Raw genomic sequence first — 15,000 nt, 5'->3', positions numbered from 1 at the left:
AGTCTCATTGAAGACTTTTTGGCTCAGTGTTGATGTTTAGACCAACGGATTAATTTGTTTGAGTGTTGAGACAGGGCTCCCCATAGCGCGCGTCCCTGCGTCCTATACGCACTAGAAGCCAAAAACACGTACTAGAAATATATTAAGGGTATTCAGCTGGTATTTCCTTGTTTTCACTACCTATTTTATTCATGTTTTTATTACTTAGTTAGTGGAAGAATTTTTTGTAATGTATGTTTGAGGGTGTATGCTTTTAATTAAGCGTTGTTGACTATGAATGTAGATGTAAATGCTTGCATAACTGTGTTTTAATTTTAAATGTGTCAAGCGTATCGTAAGACTAATTAATCTATTTTCGTTAATTGTGATCACATTTTAAGAGTAAACATGACATATGTATATATTTTTAGATTCAGAATATGATGAAGAATACGATGCAATCAATTTTAAATCTGTTTGCGAAAAATCGATTTTAATGACAACTTTAATGAGCAAACTCATTAATTAATTTTTAAGCCTCCAAGCTGAAATGCAATACCAAAGTCCGGGCTTTGTCGAAGATTACTTGACCAAAATTTCATCCAATTTGGTTGAAAAATGAGAGCGTGACAGTGCCGCCTCAACTTTTACGAAAAGCCGGATATGACGTCATCAAAGCTATTTATCAAAAAAATGAAAAAAATATCTGGAGATACCATACTCAGGATCTCTCATGTCAAGTTTCATGAAGATCGGTCCAGTAGTTTTCTCTGAATCGCTCTACACACACACACTCACTCACATACACCACGACCCTCGTCTCGATTCCCCCCTCTACGTTAAAACATTTAGTCAAAACTTGACTAAATGTAAAAAGATGTTATATGCTTTATTACTTTCACATGTATTTTATTTGTTTATTCTACTTCTATTTATTTTCATATTTTTTGAGGGGTGGGGGGTGGGGGGTGAAGCGGGTAAAAGGATTTTGAGTATTGCTTATTTGGTTTAATTATTTGTAGAACTCACGCTGTGTTTAACAAGACGTAGGAAAAAAACCAAACAAACAAACAAACAAACAAACAAACAAACAAACAAACAATATATTATCTATACACTAAAGGACAAAATTGTGTAGCAACAGGTGGAAATGCAACATCTTCTTGATGACAGATATTTATGTAAACGACATCTCTCTCTTCGTTCTTCTGGGGTAAAACTGTGCCATTATTAATGTCCGACAAAAAAAAACCCGACACACTTTACTACCTGAAGACAGAATAACACACATTTCAGAACAATACCCTAATTGTTCCAAGTTGGAGTGACGTACTTGATGTTGCTAAGCACAACTTTTGTTCGCCACCGTAACAGTATTACGCACTATGTTGTACAAAGCTCTTTTTCTAAAACTGAATTCTTTTTAAATACTAGGCATACACATGTTTGCACCCATTTTCGCACCCCAACTTTACCATTCATTCCCGTGTCATTTCATTCAAACTGTCCATGCCATGACAGGCAGTCAACGTGGCTGTATGGAACTCTTTTCGGATCAAAGATTTTTTATTTTTTCTACAAGGGTCACGTGACCGCCTTCCCAAATAAGGGTACCCCCAAATCGACCTGACGAAAATGTAAAGTACCAATTCAAAAAAAGACGATTATTCAGAATAGGCAAAAGTTTGCCAACTTTGACATACGAGGAGAAAGTCAAACCAATTATCTATCAAGAACAAGTTGTTTTGTTTCGCTATTTTGCGTATTTCTTGTATATGCCATTTCTATTGATGCCGGTGTCGATCGTGCGCGAGCACACACACACACACACACACACACACACACGCACACACACACACACACACACACACACACACACACACATACGCACGCGCGCAATCACTCAAACACACACACACACACACACATACACACACACACACACACACACACACACACACACACACACACGCGCGCGCGCAAATCAAAGCAAAGCAAACAGGTATACAGTCGGAGAAGAAGAACAACCGACAAACTATTACTCCAAGCAGTCAGCTCTATAAGACCTTCGTCAGTGTACTCAATCCTTCTTTGTCTTGTTTCAACTGCCTAAACCATAAAACACAAATCTTTCAAGATGGCGGGCCAAAGAGACGGGAAGAACGGTAACTCTATAACAGTGTTCAGAATCAACTCCCTTGGCCAACATGAGAACGGAAGAACGGTAACTCTATAACAGTGTTGTGAATCATCTCCCTTGGCTAAAATGAGACCGGAAGAACGGCAACTCTGTAATAGTGTTATGAATCATCTCCCTTGGCCAGAGTGACAGCAAAGAAGGAAGTAAATTCTTTTCACTGCCGCTAGTCTGTCAGGCGTGTGTGACCTTTATCGTGACGTTTTCCTGTCCTGTACGTCAACGGTCGAGTGACCTTTGTATTTTGGATCATAGTGTAAGTGGCTGACGTTAGCTAAAGATAATATTCTTCCCGCGAATGCGGTCACGTTCAACGCCAGGGATCAGTGTCAAGACGCCTGTTTCGCAGAGAGTATAATTGCTTGCGGCTGGCCGCTTGCTATGCAATTTAGCTCTTACTGTCCCGAGTACAAGAGACTATTTGGGAAATGAAGTGTTGTGCTGTGCAAGGAAGCGAGACTGTTTATAAGAAACGATGTTGTGCTACCTACTAGGCAAGAAATTAAACACAAGTGGTTGATACCGGAAGAGTTGTCTGCACTCGTCGGTGTATAGCCTTGAACAGCCAATGGGATTGTAAGCTGTGCATCCGCCATGTTTCTAACTTCACAGGGAGGCTCGCCTACTCTCGTCAAATCCGTGTTCAAAAATAGAGGTTATTCAGAAATAGTCTTTACCATCTAAAGTCGGGGTCAAACCCGGGAACACGTCCCTAATGGTTTTACCGTGAGGGCGTGAAACAATACTTATCATCAAATAGTTTGTCAGGTTATTTATTGCGCTTTTTACATTCTGTTTTTGTTTGTTTTGTGTTTGTACCGGGGAAGGAAGAAGGGTAAGAAGGAATCTTAGAACACAGTCTTAAAAGCGAGGGACTTTTGGTTTAAACAATGTTTTTATTCATATTTACATGTTCAGGAAATGTACATCGACATAAGGTGAAAACAACAAGAAGCCTACGTATACGGTTTATAGTTTAGTGGTGTATTCAAAAAAATGTACAAGAAGAACATGGCAGACAGTCAAGCCCTTACACAGTAAGCAAAAACAATCCGTAAATTTTACACAAAATATTATCCGAGGGACTTTTCACTCGGGGGCTCTGACAAGGGGGTGGTGGGGTCCACTTTACTATAACAATGACCCAGCATAACTGGACACAACCCAGAGGTGACAGTACTGGATGACCCTGTGATAGCCCATGCCCTACGTCAATCCATTGTCAGTTTACAGGGACTGAGTTTGTAAGATGTCTGTTGCCACCGTGAATCCATGTCTAGAGTCGGAAAAATGAGTTGACAAATTGCAACAGACTGCCGGAAGAATTTAGTTAACAATTTACATAAAGACAGTTTTCGATTATTTACATTATGGAAAGGAACTCAAGGTCGTGACACACTCCTTAATAGGTGTAATAAAGTCTTATGTCTTATCTCAATCAATCAATCAATATGTCTTTAATGTCTTATCTCTGGCAGAGTCAGCACTTGTTTAGTCCAATAATAATTATGTTACGAAAAGACGATGTCAGTCTGTCACACACACACATCCACAAAGACCTCAATAAGTTCACATAACAGAAACGGATTGACCCTGCGCGTGCATGTCCAAGGTCAAAGGGGCTAACTCGAACAAGGTCACATTAGGATTGACTGCGCTTAGGCCAAAAAAAAAAAATAGGTGTGGTTACGGTAACATAGCCAAAAAAATAGGGTAGGTAGGTAGGCAATCACTTTTTTTTAAAAACTTTTTTCTAATGTGTACAAATTAAACCTACTTGACAGGGAAATAAGTGTGCGACTCGGGCGCTTTCGCTTTCATTGCGTTTTTTGCACTCGTTTTTGTTTGTTTGGTGACAAATGTAATAAAAAGTTAAAGGATCGGCCCCTAAAAATAGGGTAGGTCGGGTTACCGTAACCACACCTATTTTTTTTAGGCCTTATTCCATCGCTGTCATGACATATGAATCACAAGCATGTAGAACGGGAACGGATGTGTCTGTCACATGCATCTACAATTAGCGGTAGAAGGAGACATATTCATGAAGCGGCAGACTGATTGCATGGACATTAGTCTTGTTCAATGTCTGTTGGTTCACTTGAACAAGGTAACTCTAGGATTGGCCACGCTTTTTCCATGCGCTCGTCAACTTGTTTAAGGACGGACAATGTTCTTATGAAGATCGTAAGGATATATCTGTCGTATATGCTTCTGCAATTGCGGGAATAAGGAGAATTACTGCTGTACAAAAAACTTTGAATGGAAATGTTTTTGATGTCAGTGAATCCACAACGCTTTTTTTCCATTGCTGAAATTGCTGTCACCAAAAAAATCTTTCTTCTTCTTCGTTCATGGGCTGAAACTCCCACGTTCACTCATGTTTTTGCACGAGTGGGTTTTATACGTGTATGACCGTTTTTAACCCGCCATTCAGGCAGCCATACGGCGCTTTCGGGGGATCATCAAACCAATGAACAAGATAAGGTTACGACTCGCCACACTCTCCCCATGCTGTAATCAACATGTGAATGAATCGACAGTGTCCTTGTGGAGCTGGGCAGAATGTAGTGGTCACATATGCGTCTGCAATTACGGGAATAAGACACATTATTGGTCTGCGACAGGCTCTGGACAGACATTGTCTGATTTCGATAGGTTCACTCGAAGAAACTTTGAGAGCGACTGGCGCATATTGCCATTGATGTCATAAGAGAGGTGAAGACATTTTTGTCTATCAAGTCTTGTCTTGTTTTTATTTTTTTTAAATGTTTGTATAAGACGATTAGATGACAAACTATTTTTTTTAAATCCTAGCTACAATGAAAAATGAGGTTGTAAATTCGTCAAGGTTAATTTATCGAGTTCGTGGTACTTGTCTGCCAAAATAGCAAATTTGCATGTCTTTCCAAGTCGTGAAGATGACAAATGATATACATTATATTTATAGATGAAGACTCTAAGGTCTTAAGTCGTAAATGTTCCTCGTAATCGTCTGTCACTTACAATCATGGAGAGTCGAATAAAAAGACGATTTATTAAGGATATGACTTAAAATATACATGTCCTGTGTTGCTTGCATCACGATGATACAAAAAGGAGTGTCCGAGGTCACTGGACCTGGTGTTTCTATTTCCAAGAAAAGGAATGTTTTCTGTATGATGATGTACGTACGAGGGTTTACGAGCCGAAAGTTGAATGCACGTTTAATTTTCAATTGCAGAAGAACACAGAAACAAACACGATTACTTAATCAGGCAAAGGTAAAAATAAAAAAATAAAAAAATAAAATAAAAATTGATGACTACTTTACGGTGAAAGAAAAAGCTTTATATTGTGATATGGACATAGATAAACACGCATCTTCTATAACGAGTTATACCCTTGGCCTGTATTTCTGATGTCAGTGGCGAATGCATTTTGGGTTACAAAGCACATCGTGTTTGTGACAAATGAAAAGGAAGAACATCCTGGTAAACTTGTCATACTTAAAACTACGTCGACAATTACCATGGAACAGCTATGCTGTTAAGCCTGATGTGTCACTAGTACTGTTATCAAGTTAATGCTCGCTTCCCGATGCGAGGTAGGACAAAACACGTTATTTCTCACTTAGAATTTTAAACACGAGCTGGATTATACGAAAGGAGATATTGAGTGGATGGAATACATTTAAACAATACCTATGTGTGCGCGTTCTCTGTCTCTGTCTCTGTCTGTCTCTCTGTTTGACTGTCTCTGTCTCTGTCTCAGCTCTCTCTCTTATTCTCTCTCTCTCTCTCTCTCTCTCTCCCCCTCTCTCTCTCCCTCTCCCTCTCCCTCTCTCTCATTCTCTCTCTCCCTTTTTTTGTGTGCTGTTCATTTTCCTGACTTCCTTGTAATTCTTGTCACTTTTAAGCCGAGAGAATGTGATATCCAACTTACATGTTGGAGAGAGATGGGGGATAGCGATGGAAACATGAAGAGAGAGAGAGAGAGAGAGAGGGAGAGAGAGAGAGAGGGAGGGAGAGAGGGAGGGAGGGAGGGAGAGAGAGAGAGAGAGGGAGAGGGGGAGGGGGAGGGGGAGAGAGGTGGGAAGGGAGGGAGGGAGGGAGGGAGGGAGGAAGAGAGGGAGGGAGGGAGGGAGGGAGGGAGGGAGGAATAGAGAGAAAGAAATGGAGGGAGGGAGATAGAGAGAGAGGGAGGGAGAGAGAAAGAGAGAGAGAGAGAGAGAGAGGGAGGGAGGAAGAGAGAGAGAGGAAGGGAGGGAGGAAGCGAAAGAGAAAGAGAGGGAGAGAGAGAGGGAGGGAGGGAGGGAGGGAGGAGGAGAGAGAGAGAGAGAGAGAGAGAGAGAGAGAGAGAGAGAGAGAGAGAGAGAGAGAGAGAGAGAGAGAGAGAGAGATGCACAAACAGAAATAAGACAGAAAGAGTCGTAAGAAAAAAATACAAACCATGAATAGAAAGACCGAGACAGATGAACAGAACAAGAGTCGGGCAGACAGACACCAGGGACATACACACAACGACGAGCACAGAGAGTCAGGTAGACAACAACAACAACAGCATCAACAACAACAACAACATCAACAACAATAACAACACCACCACCACCACCACCAACAACAACAACAACAACAACAACAACACCGCCACCACCGCCACCCTAACCACCCCCACCGACAACAACAACAAAACTAAAACCCCAAATCAATTCATACTTGCTGCTGGAGTAGTCGGCGGTGCAACCGGAGGAGCCGCAGCAGCAGCGGCGGGATTCACGGGAGCCGCATGGCTGTGCGCGCCCCAGTGAGCAGGTGCCTGCGGTCTCGGCTGAGGCTGAGGTTGTGGTTGGTAGTACTGCTGCTGCGGGTAGGCTGGCCTGGCCTGAGCCTGGGCCTGAGGCTGTTGCGGCTGTTGAGGCCAAGCGGGCCTGGCTTGGGGTTGCTGCTGGGGGGGCCAAGCCTGAGCCTGTTGCTGTGCGGGGTAGGCTGGCCTGGGCTGGGCCTGTGGTTGCTGGTACGGCTGCTGGACCGGGGCGGTGGGCGTCTTGATCAGAGGCCCGTGACCCCAGGGGTTGGCCACTTGGAACCGCTGCTGACCCAGGGTCGGGGCGAGCACTGCATAGCAAGGAGGACGGACGAAAGAATCGATAAAACAAATGGCTAAAAAGGACTGGCAATAGCTTTACTTTATGTGGGGAACATATGGATGCCGTGCTGGCTGTGTAGTTCTGCTTTATGTGGGGGAACATACAGGATGAGTGTGGGCGGCATTTTTCCACTCCGTTCGTGGTTACCCCAGATGCTACCCATGTGGGACCCAGATCGGCTAACTGGGCCCCAGAAGACATGTGCAAAATAACATGGGGACAATAAGGGGCTCACAATGCAGCGCTGGCAGGGAAGGCACGACCAGCCTTCACCATCTTAACAAGGTAACTGTGGGTGAGATCAACAAAGTTGAAACACAAAAGTTTTCCGTTGTATGTGTTGTCCCGAAGAAGCCTCCATGGGCGAAAAATTTGACTCTGTCATTGTCTGTGGTGTCCTTGTGTTGGTGAGTACCGATTTCTTTTGTTTTTCAGCCTTCATCACGTTAAAGAATATCTGGGCCTCCAGAGACATCAGCACAACCATCAAATTAACATCTTCAGCTCCAATGTCAAATCGGAGACGCAACCAAGGTGACGCAGCAGAAGATTAATCAGACATTCATTAACACCTGTCTGAAGCGCATCTTTAAGCTCAGGTGGACAGACACAATCTGTAACGAAGAGCTGTGGCAAAGGGCGGGCCAGGAGCTGGATAGGACACACCCTCAGAAAACCAACATTCAGCATCACACGCGAGGCTCTCACATGGTACCCGCAGGAGAAAAGAAAGAGAGGAAGGCCAGGGAACAACTGGAGGCGTGACACAGAGGCAGAGCTTAAGAGGCAAGGCAACAGCTGAACAGAACCAGAGAAAAAAACCTTTGAGGGCAAAGAGCCTAAGTAAGTAAGACAATCAAAAGTTGAAAAAAAACACAAAAATTAAATAACGATTAGTTTATGCAAAATAAAAATAAAAATAAAAAGACGCTTAGGACGGGCGCAATGGTCTAGTGGAGGAGACGCCGGCCTTCCAAGTGTAAGGTTGAGTGTCCGAATCCCGGCTGCGCAAGGTTGGGTTAAAAGTCGACATTTTTTCCCGATCTGCCAGGTCAAATCATGTGCAGACGATGGAGAAGAAGAAGAGGAAGACAATGCAACACTTAAAAAATAATCATACATTTTATTTAAAGGGAGTCCTGATCAGTGGACTGTGACCCCACGGGTTGGCCGCTTCGCGAAGGAGTATAACAATATAAATCCTGTTTTTGAAAGATCACCGATATCAATAAAACAAAACACTCGTTTAAGACCTAACAAATGTCTGAGAAAATTAAAGGCATATGTACGCGCTCCCGTGTTTACAAAGTGTAGTTTGCCCATAATCGATGTCAAACGCACCATAAGACCATGTAATGACGATATGTCGCCATGCGCGGACCATATACATGCATTACAGCTTGTTTTAGAGTCTCAAAAACTTTGGATGTAAACAAAGACGCGGAGTTATTTCCCTTGCGTCAACGCTACCTCTGTTGGCAAATCTATAAATAGGACGATCCAGATCAAAATGAAAATTAACATATCTCAACATTGAAGGGGTCCTAGACCACAATATTTTGCAGGGAACTTAATTTAGCATGTCTCCAGCTGTTGGTAAAGCAATTAGCGTGTATAGTCATCGAGTACATATGGCTTTAAGTCTTAAAATGGAGGTACATTGCCAGACTTTAGGAAGAGAGCATCTTGGGAAACAAGGTCTTAACACAAAGGGACTTAACACGGAGGTTTCACCGTAACACCAGCACTCAGTGCACCACATTTCTACAGTACCCGTTTAAACAGTATGTGTGTGTGTGTGTGTGTGTGTGTGTGTGTGTGTGTGTGTGTGTGTGTGTGTGTGTGCGTGCGTGCGTGTGTGTGTGTGTGTGTGTGTGCGTGCTCGCGCGCGTGTGTGTGTGTGTGTGTGTGTGTGTGTATATGTGTGTGTGTGTGTGTGTGTGTGTGTATGTGTGTATATGTGTGTGTGTGTGTGTGTGTGTGTGTGTGTGTGTGTGTGTGTGTGCGCGCGGGAGTGTAAGAGCGTGCGTACGTGTCTGTGCGCGGGCGTGCGTGTTTGATACAAAGAACATAAAACAAGAGACATAGAAGTACTACGTACGTGACTCTAAAAGTACACAGACTGTCACGATACAAATAAACAACGGGCTGTCAACACAACTATGCCGATTTACATAATTATCTTACCAAGTCGACATCATAGTGACATGTCCATTCCGTTAAAGAGATACTGTCCATGAAAAACCAACATCGACCTGAAGCGATTGCCTTCGTGTAGTTGTGTAATGTAGAGTGAACCTCTCTCACACGCGTACAATACGTAGGAAACGGTCAGGGTTCTTTTCTTATGAGATACGGTAGTTTGTCTACATCGATGTTTGTGCAGCCATATTGACTATCTTATTACCGAAATCTAGTAGAACTACATATCATTGGCTAACTACTATCAGGTACAGAAACCGGCTCAGACTGAGGACAATACATCACTCCTCGCTTGAGAATTAGACTTCATACTTATTCAGTTATCATACACTTCGTTCCGTAGCTGACAACTGAATTGATGTAACAGATTTAGGTAAAAAGCAATACAAAAAAAAGTCGTGAATATCGGTTGGAAACATTTGATCATCATGTCTGGCACCATCCAATCGCCGTCCGTTTCGTCTATCGTCATGAGTTACGGATTCGATGCTACAAGCGAATTGTACTTAAGAGTTGGCAGAGATCGGCCTTCGCCGTGAAGAGCATTACGATCAGATACGTTTTTGTTTTGTATCATAAGGGTTCGTCGGTATGTCCACTTAAAAAACCGCTGGGTCGAAGATGATCAATGACCGTTACGTTTTGTTTTGTCGCAATGAAAGGGTTCCTATGATCATACCTTTCTTAATTCGCTTTAATCAGATACATTTATTTTCTGTACCATTAGGGTTCGTCTGTATGTCCACTTAAAAACACCGCTGGGTCGAACGTTCCTGTAACATACTTTTCTTGTTTTCTAATCCTGAAGTTTGGAACTTTGGCAGTCTATTTGATTTTGGATTCGTGTGGTCTCGTATTAAACCCCTTCAGTGCCTGCTACCAGATAGTCTCGTAGCAAAAAGGTGCATCCTGTGTGCCCATATATATACGAGACTATCTCGTAGCAAACACGTCAGAGAGTGTTGACGAATAAAAAGGAGATACATCTTCTTTTTTTCCCCCACAGCTCTAGAAAACGTCAAACAACTGTTACAGTTCTATCCCTTTGACCGTAGCTTGATGGATGGATATTTATAATTAGAAGCTCTGTTTCATGGATTACCACACCAAATTCGTTTACTGGAAGTAAAGGTAAGCTATGCACATTATCCTTTCATGCTGTGTATTCAAAAACACTGAACTACAGGTATTTTCTTGTGTTTTCAACTGTTGTATGTGTAAAGCGGACTCTGTTTGTGTTCCAAGTTTGTTTATTTTTGTATTCAAAATTCATGTTACATCCATATTTCTGATAATGATAGCAAAGAAAATCTGGAAATTATTAGATTATATCATACCCAAGGGTAAAACAAAAAGAACTTGTATAGTATCTTTGAGTAATCATGATAAATGAATACACCTCAGACAGATTAGAACACCTAGTGGAAAAAACGCAAAATTCTGTCTCTTTTACCCCCAATTGAGGCACATCAAGTTATATGAAAAGTAATTCACCGAATAACATTTACTTTCAGTTTTGTTTTGTTACTATATTGTATTGTTGGACAGTAAACAGTAACTCCAGTTATTTCAGTGTTTTGTATGGTTTTATGTGCTGTAAAGATGTGTTTATCTTCCAAATTTGTCATTTTTTTCTAAAAAATGTACATATATGTTAAAATATTCAAAATCAAATACAACCCAAATCTATTTCCAATTACACAGTATCATAGCCAAGGGTATAACCAAAAAACATGCAAAAAGTCACAATGATAACTCAATAAATGACTGAGTAGTACACAGTCTTTTAAACCAACCCTAAAAAGTCAAATGTGACCCTCCACCACGAAATGAGTCGCATGTCAACTCGCGCGGTTCTGCGCTAGGCTTGATATAAGTCCGGAGAGTGTCTGGTAACAGTGTGAGGGTCACCTTAGTCACAGGTTTATAACTCAAACAGTTTTCGTTCTTTTCTAAAACGGGTTTCACCACTGGATAGAGCATAACAAACTCTTTAGGAAAATGTAATAATATGAAAATCATGCAAAGGTGACATGCGACTCAATCCGTGGTGGAGGGTCACAAATTTGGTCCTGGCAAATAGGAATACAAAAATGCAATCATAGCATGGCACTGAAGAGGTTGGGCACACTCCTTCCCCGTGTTAAATGATCGGCTCATCTTCTCAGATCTGACCAGCCTCTTACATTGGACAAGACTATCCCTCCACTTAGTCTCATACCAAACATAAAAAGCTTGGAAGCTCTCTGGTTTTTTTCTGAATCAATTTCGTAAAGCAACTACTGGCATTTTACGAAATTCAATCTTAAAATGTGCAGCTCATCACAGCAAGCAGTCAGGGTGTTTATGTTTAATTTTCTTGTCAAAAGCCCACGTTGGATTCTGTTCTCTGACAGTTCTGCTAAGAGCAAAAAATGAAGTTTTATCCGTCAGTTTTTGCTATTCTAAAACTAATCTGAAAAGTGCTTGTTGATTCAGTTGAAATCTAAATCGTTTCTGCTGCGTAAGGAATCGCTTCAAATCGCCGATGGTCATTCGTGGATAATATCTCTTTCGTGGATAGTATCTCTTTATATCTCTTGTGCGCAAAAAGGCAAAACATGCACAGTGACTATGTATCACTATGACCTCATGTGACAAGCAAATAATGACCTTACATTCCACTTTTGGACCAGAAGACAAACAGGTACATGCGGGGGTAGACAAAAATAGCTACACGCCATTACGCCGAGGGATGACAGCACGTAATCTATGATGATCTAGCTGCTGCTCACATGTATCAAAAAACAAGAAAGGTAGGTTGTTGGAACGTTTGTTAGTGACAAAACAAAACAATACATTCACACATAAATACATTTGTTGTGTCAATAACAAACGTTCCAACAACCTACCTTTCTTGTTTTTTTATTCTCAATTTTGGAACGTTGGCAGTCTCTTTGTTTTTGGATTTGCTGCTTACATGTCCATACATTTTGGGAAAAAGATAAGTACAAGAAAAAGTGGATACATATATTGTAACAGCGGTGTTACGTACAGGCACCCCAGTCCAAACCGCGTTCACGATTATGTTCACTGACGTAGATCTGCCCAGGTTTATATTCGGACACATACCAAAAATCAACACCTGTACAGCTTCACGTGAAAAATGGCGATTTTGTATGGATTAATTTTGCAGATTGACAACAGTGACTTAAATAACAGTACTCTCGAAACCGGTTCCGACTCACTACCACAGAAAACACCAATGCTGTTAAATTTCTTTGTCACGTGTCCAAGAAGAGGTATGGCATTATACGTTATTTGTATTTTTGACCAAAATATGACATTTTACACAGATCGAGACAGTCAGTGTGTTCCTCGAGGTGAACAATGACTGTCGAGATCTGTGTAAAATGTCATAATTTGGTCAAAAATACAAATAACATTTATGTATCGATCAATTCTGGTTAGAATTCCATTTTGCTTTTACGACTGAACGGACACAAACATGCACTATGTTGTAGTCTCGACTGGCCGCCTTGATATCAATTTTTGTTGGTCTCTGACGTCACATGGCTCAAAGAAGGGAAATCCAATGTCCAATCGATACATTATTCCTTGTAAAAGCCTAGTCAGACCTGCGTGGGCGAACCGAATCATTTTCAAGGTAAGGACTGTTTCTTGGAGAGTTTCCAGCTCATATGTCACCTTAGTCACAGGCTTATAACTCAAACAGTTTTCGCTCTTTTCTAAAACGGTTTTCACCACTGGATAGAGCATAAAATACTCTTTAGAAAAATGTAAAAATATGAAAATCATGCAAAGGTGACATGCGACTCATTCCGTGGTGGAGGGTCACATATCAGTCATGCTGCCAAATCGAATCGCGTACGTCTAGCTGTTACTGTTTTGGCGAAGTCGACGTCGTGAAGTCTACACCACGAAGTTTGCTGCACGAAACTTTAGCACAGAATTTGTGAAGTCAACTTCGGGCTCAGCTATAGCCTTTTATTAGTTGGGCGAAATGACATAATACTATTTTCATCATGTAAATGCTGAATTTCAGAATTTCAGAATATTTTCGTCACGTCGTCAATTGCTGACTTTTAGCGACTAGCGCTCTTTAAGAGGACAAAGACGGAGAAAAAAATAAAAAGTACTGAGGATAGAACAGACTTAAGCATACAGGAAGTAGTCAAACGAAACAAAACGATCAAGGAGGAACTGAATATAACTGAGACCCCACTTTAACTTTGAAATAAAATAAGGAGTAGGGAGGAGTTAGAATGAGAGTTTGGAGAGCTCCCCTCTGAAAGATACCAGAGAGGGAGCCTCAGCAGCAGCTGCCGGGAGGGAATTCCACACGGGGATGGTACGCGGGAAGAAGCTGTATTTGAAATAGTTTGTACGGGCGGAAATTTGGCGAAGTTTAAGGTTGTGGTTGGATCGAGTTCTGCCAGTGCCAGGGGTGAGGTAGGGGTCTGGGGGGATATCTACCAGGTTGTTGATGATTTTGTGGAGCATTGTGAGTTGGGTCTTGGTGCGCCTACTTTCTAGGGTTTCCCATCCGAGTGACTGCAACATGGAACTGACACTAGGCCAAAAAACAAAAAAAAAATAGGTGTGGTTACGGTAACATTGCCAAAAAAAATAGGGTAGGTAGGTAGGCAATCACTTTTTTTTTAAACTTTTTTTTCTAATGTGTGCAAGTTAAACCTACTTGACAGGGAAATAAGTGTGCGACTCGGGCGCTTTTGCTTTCATTGCGATTTTTGCACTCGGTTTTTTTTTTTTTTTTTTTTTTTTTTTTTTTGACAAATGTAATAAAAAGTTATAGGATCGGCCCCTAAAATTAGGGTAGGTCGGGTTACCGTAACCACACCTATTTTTATTTTAGGCCCTACTAAAACCATGTTTCAACCAATTGGGCGAAATCGACTTCGCGAAGTCTTCTCAACAAAGTTCGCTCCGCGAAGCTTTGGTGCTGAATTCTCGGAGAAAAAAAACCTTCGCAAAGTGGACTTCGGGGTCAACTCAGGACAGCCTATAGGAAGACCTCTACACGCGAAGAACTGGTATTACACCCCCGGTATAGGGGTGTGTATAGGATTCGGTCGATGTGTTTGTTTGTTTGTTTGTTTGTGTGTTTGTGTTCGCATATAGATCTCAAGAATGAACGGACCGATCGTCACCAAACTTGGTGAACAGGTTCTATACATTCCTGAGACGGTCCTTACAAACATTGGGACCAGTCAAACACACGGTTAGGGAGTTATTGGTGTGTATAGGATTCGGTCGATGTGTTTGCTTGTTTGTTTGTGTTCGCATATAGATCTCAAGAATGAACGGACCGATCGTCACCAAACTTGGTGAACAGGTTCTATACATTCCTGAGACGGTCCTTACAAAAATTGGGACCAGTCAAACACACGGTTAGGGAGTTATTGGTGGATTAAGATTCTACAAGGACTTATAGAGGGACATATTAATGGTCAAAGGGAAATAACCTTCTCAGTTG

At 41.7% G+C, this 15,000-nt stretch overlaps 1 protein-coding gene across 3 annotated transcripts in view; it reads right to left on the bottom strand.

Annotated features, from left to right (window-relative positions):
- Positions 1-15,000, bottom strand: part of LOC138973388 (uncharacterized) — a 58,021-nt gene that overhangs the window by 29,697 nt on the left and 13,324 nt on the right. For all 3 annotated transcript variants that reach the window (XM_070346104.1, XM_070346102.1, XM_070346103.1), the window contains exon 2: positions 6,871-7,269. In XM_070346104.1, the coding sequence (XP_070202205.1) occupies positions 6,871-7,269 (399 nt within the window). The remainder of the gene's footprint in view (positions 1-6,870; positions 7,270-15,000) is intronic.

Source organism: Littorina saxatilis, linkage group LG8 (genome assembly GCF_037325665.1).
Source record: "Littorina saxatilis isolate snail1 linkage group LG8, US_GU_Lsax_2.0, whole genome shotgun sequence".
Classification (NCBI taxonomy): domain Eukaryota; kingdom Metazoa; phylum Mollusca; class Gastropoda; order Littorinimorpha; family Littorinidae; genus Littorina; species Littorina saxatilis.
Note: the sequence above shows the minus strand (reverse complement) of the source record. Positions and strands in the feature narration are given on the sequence as shown.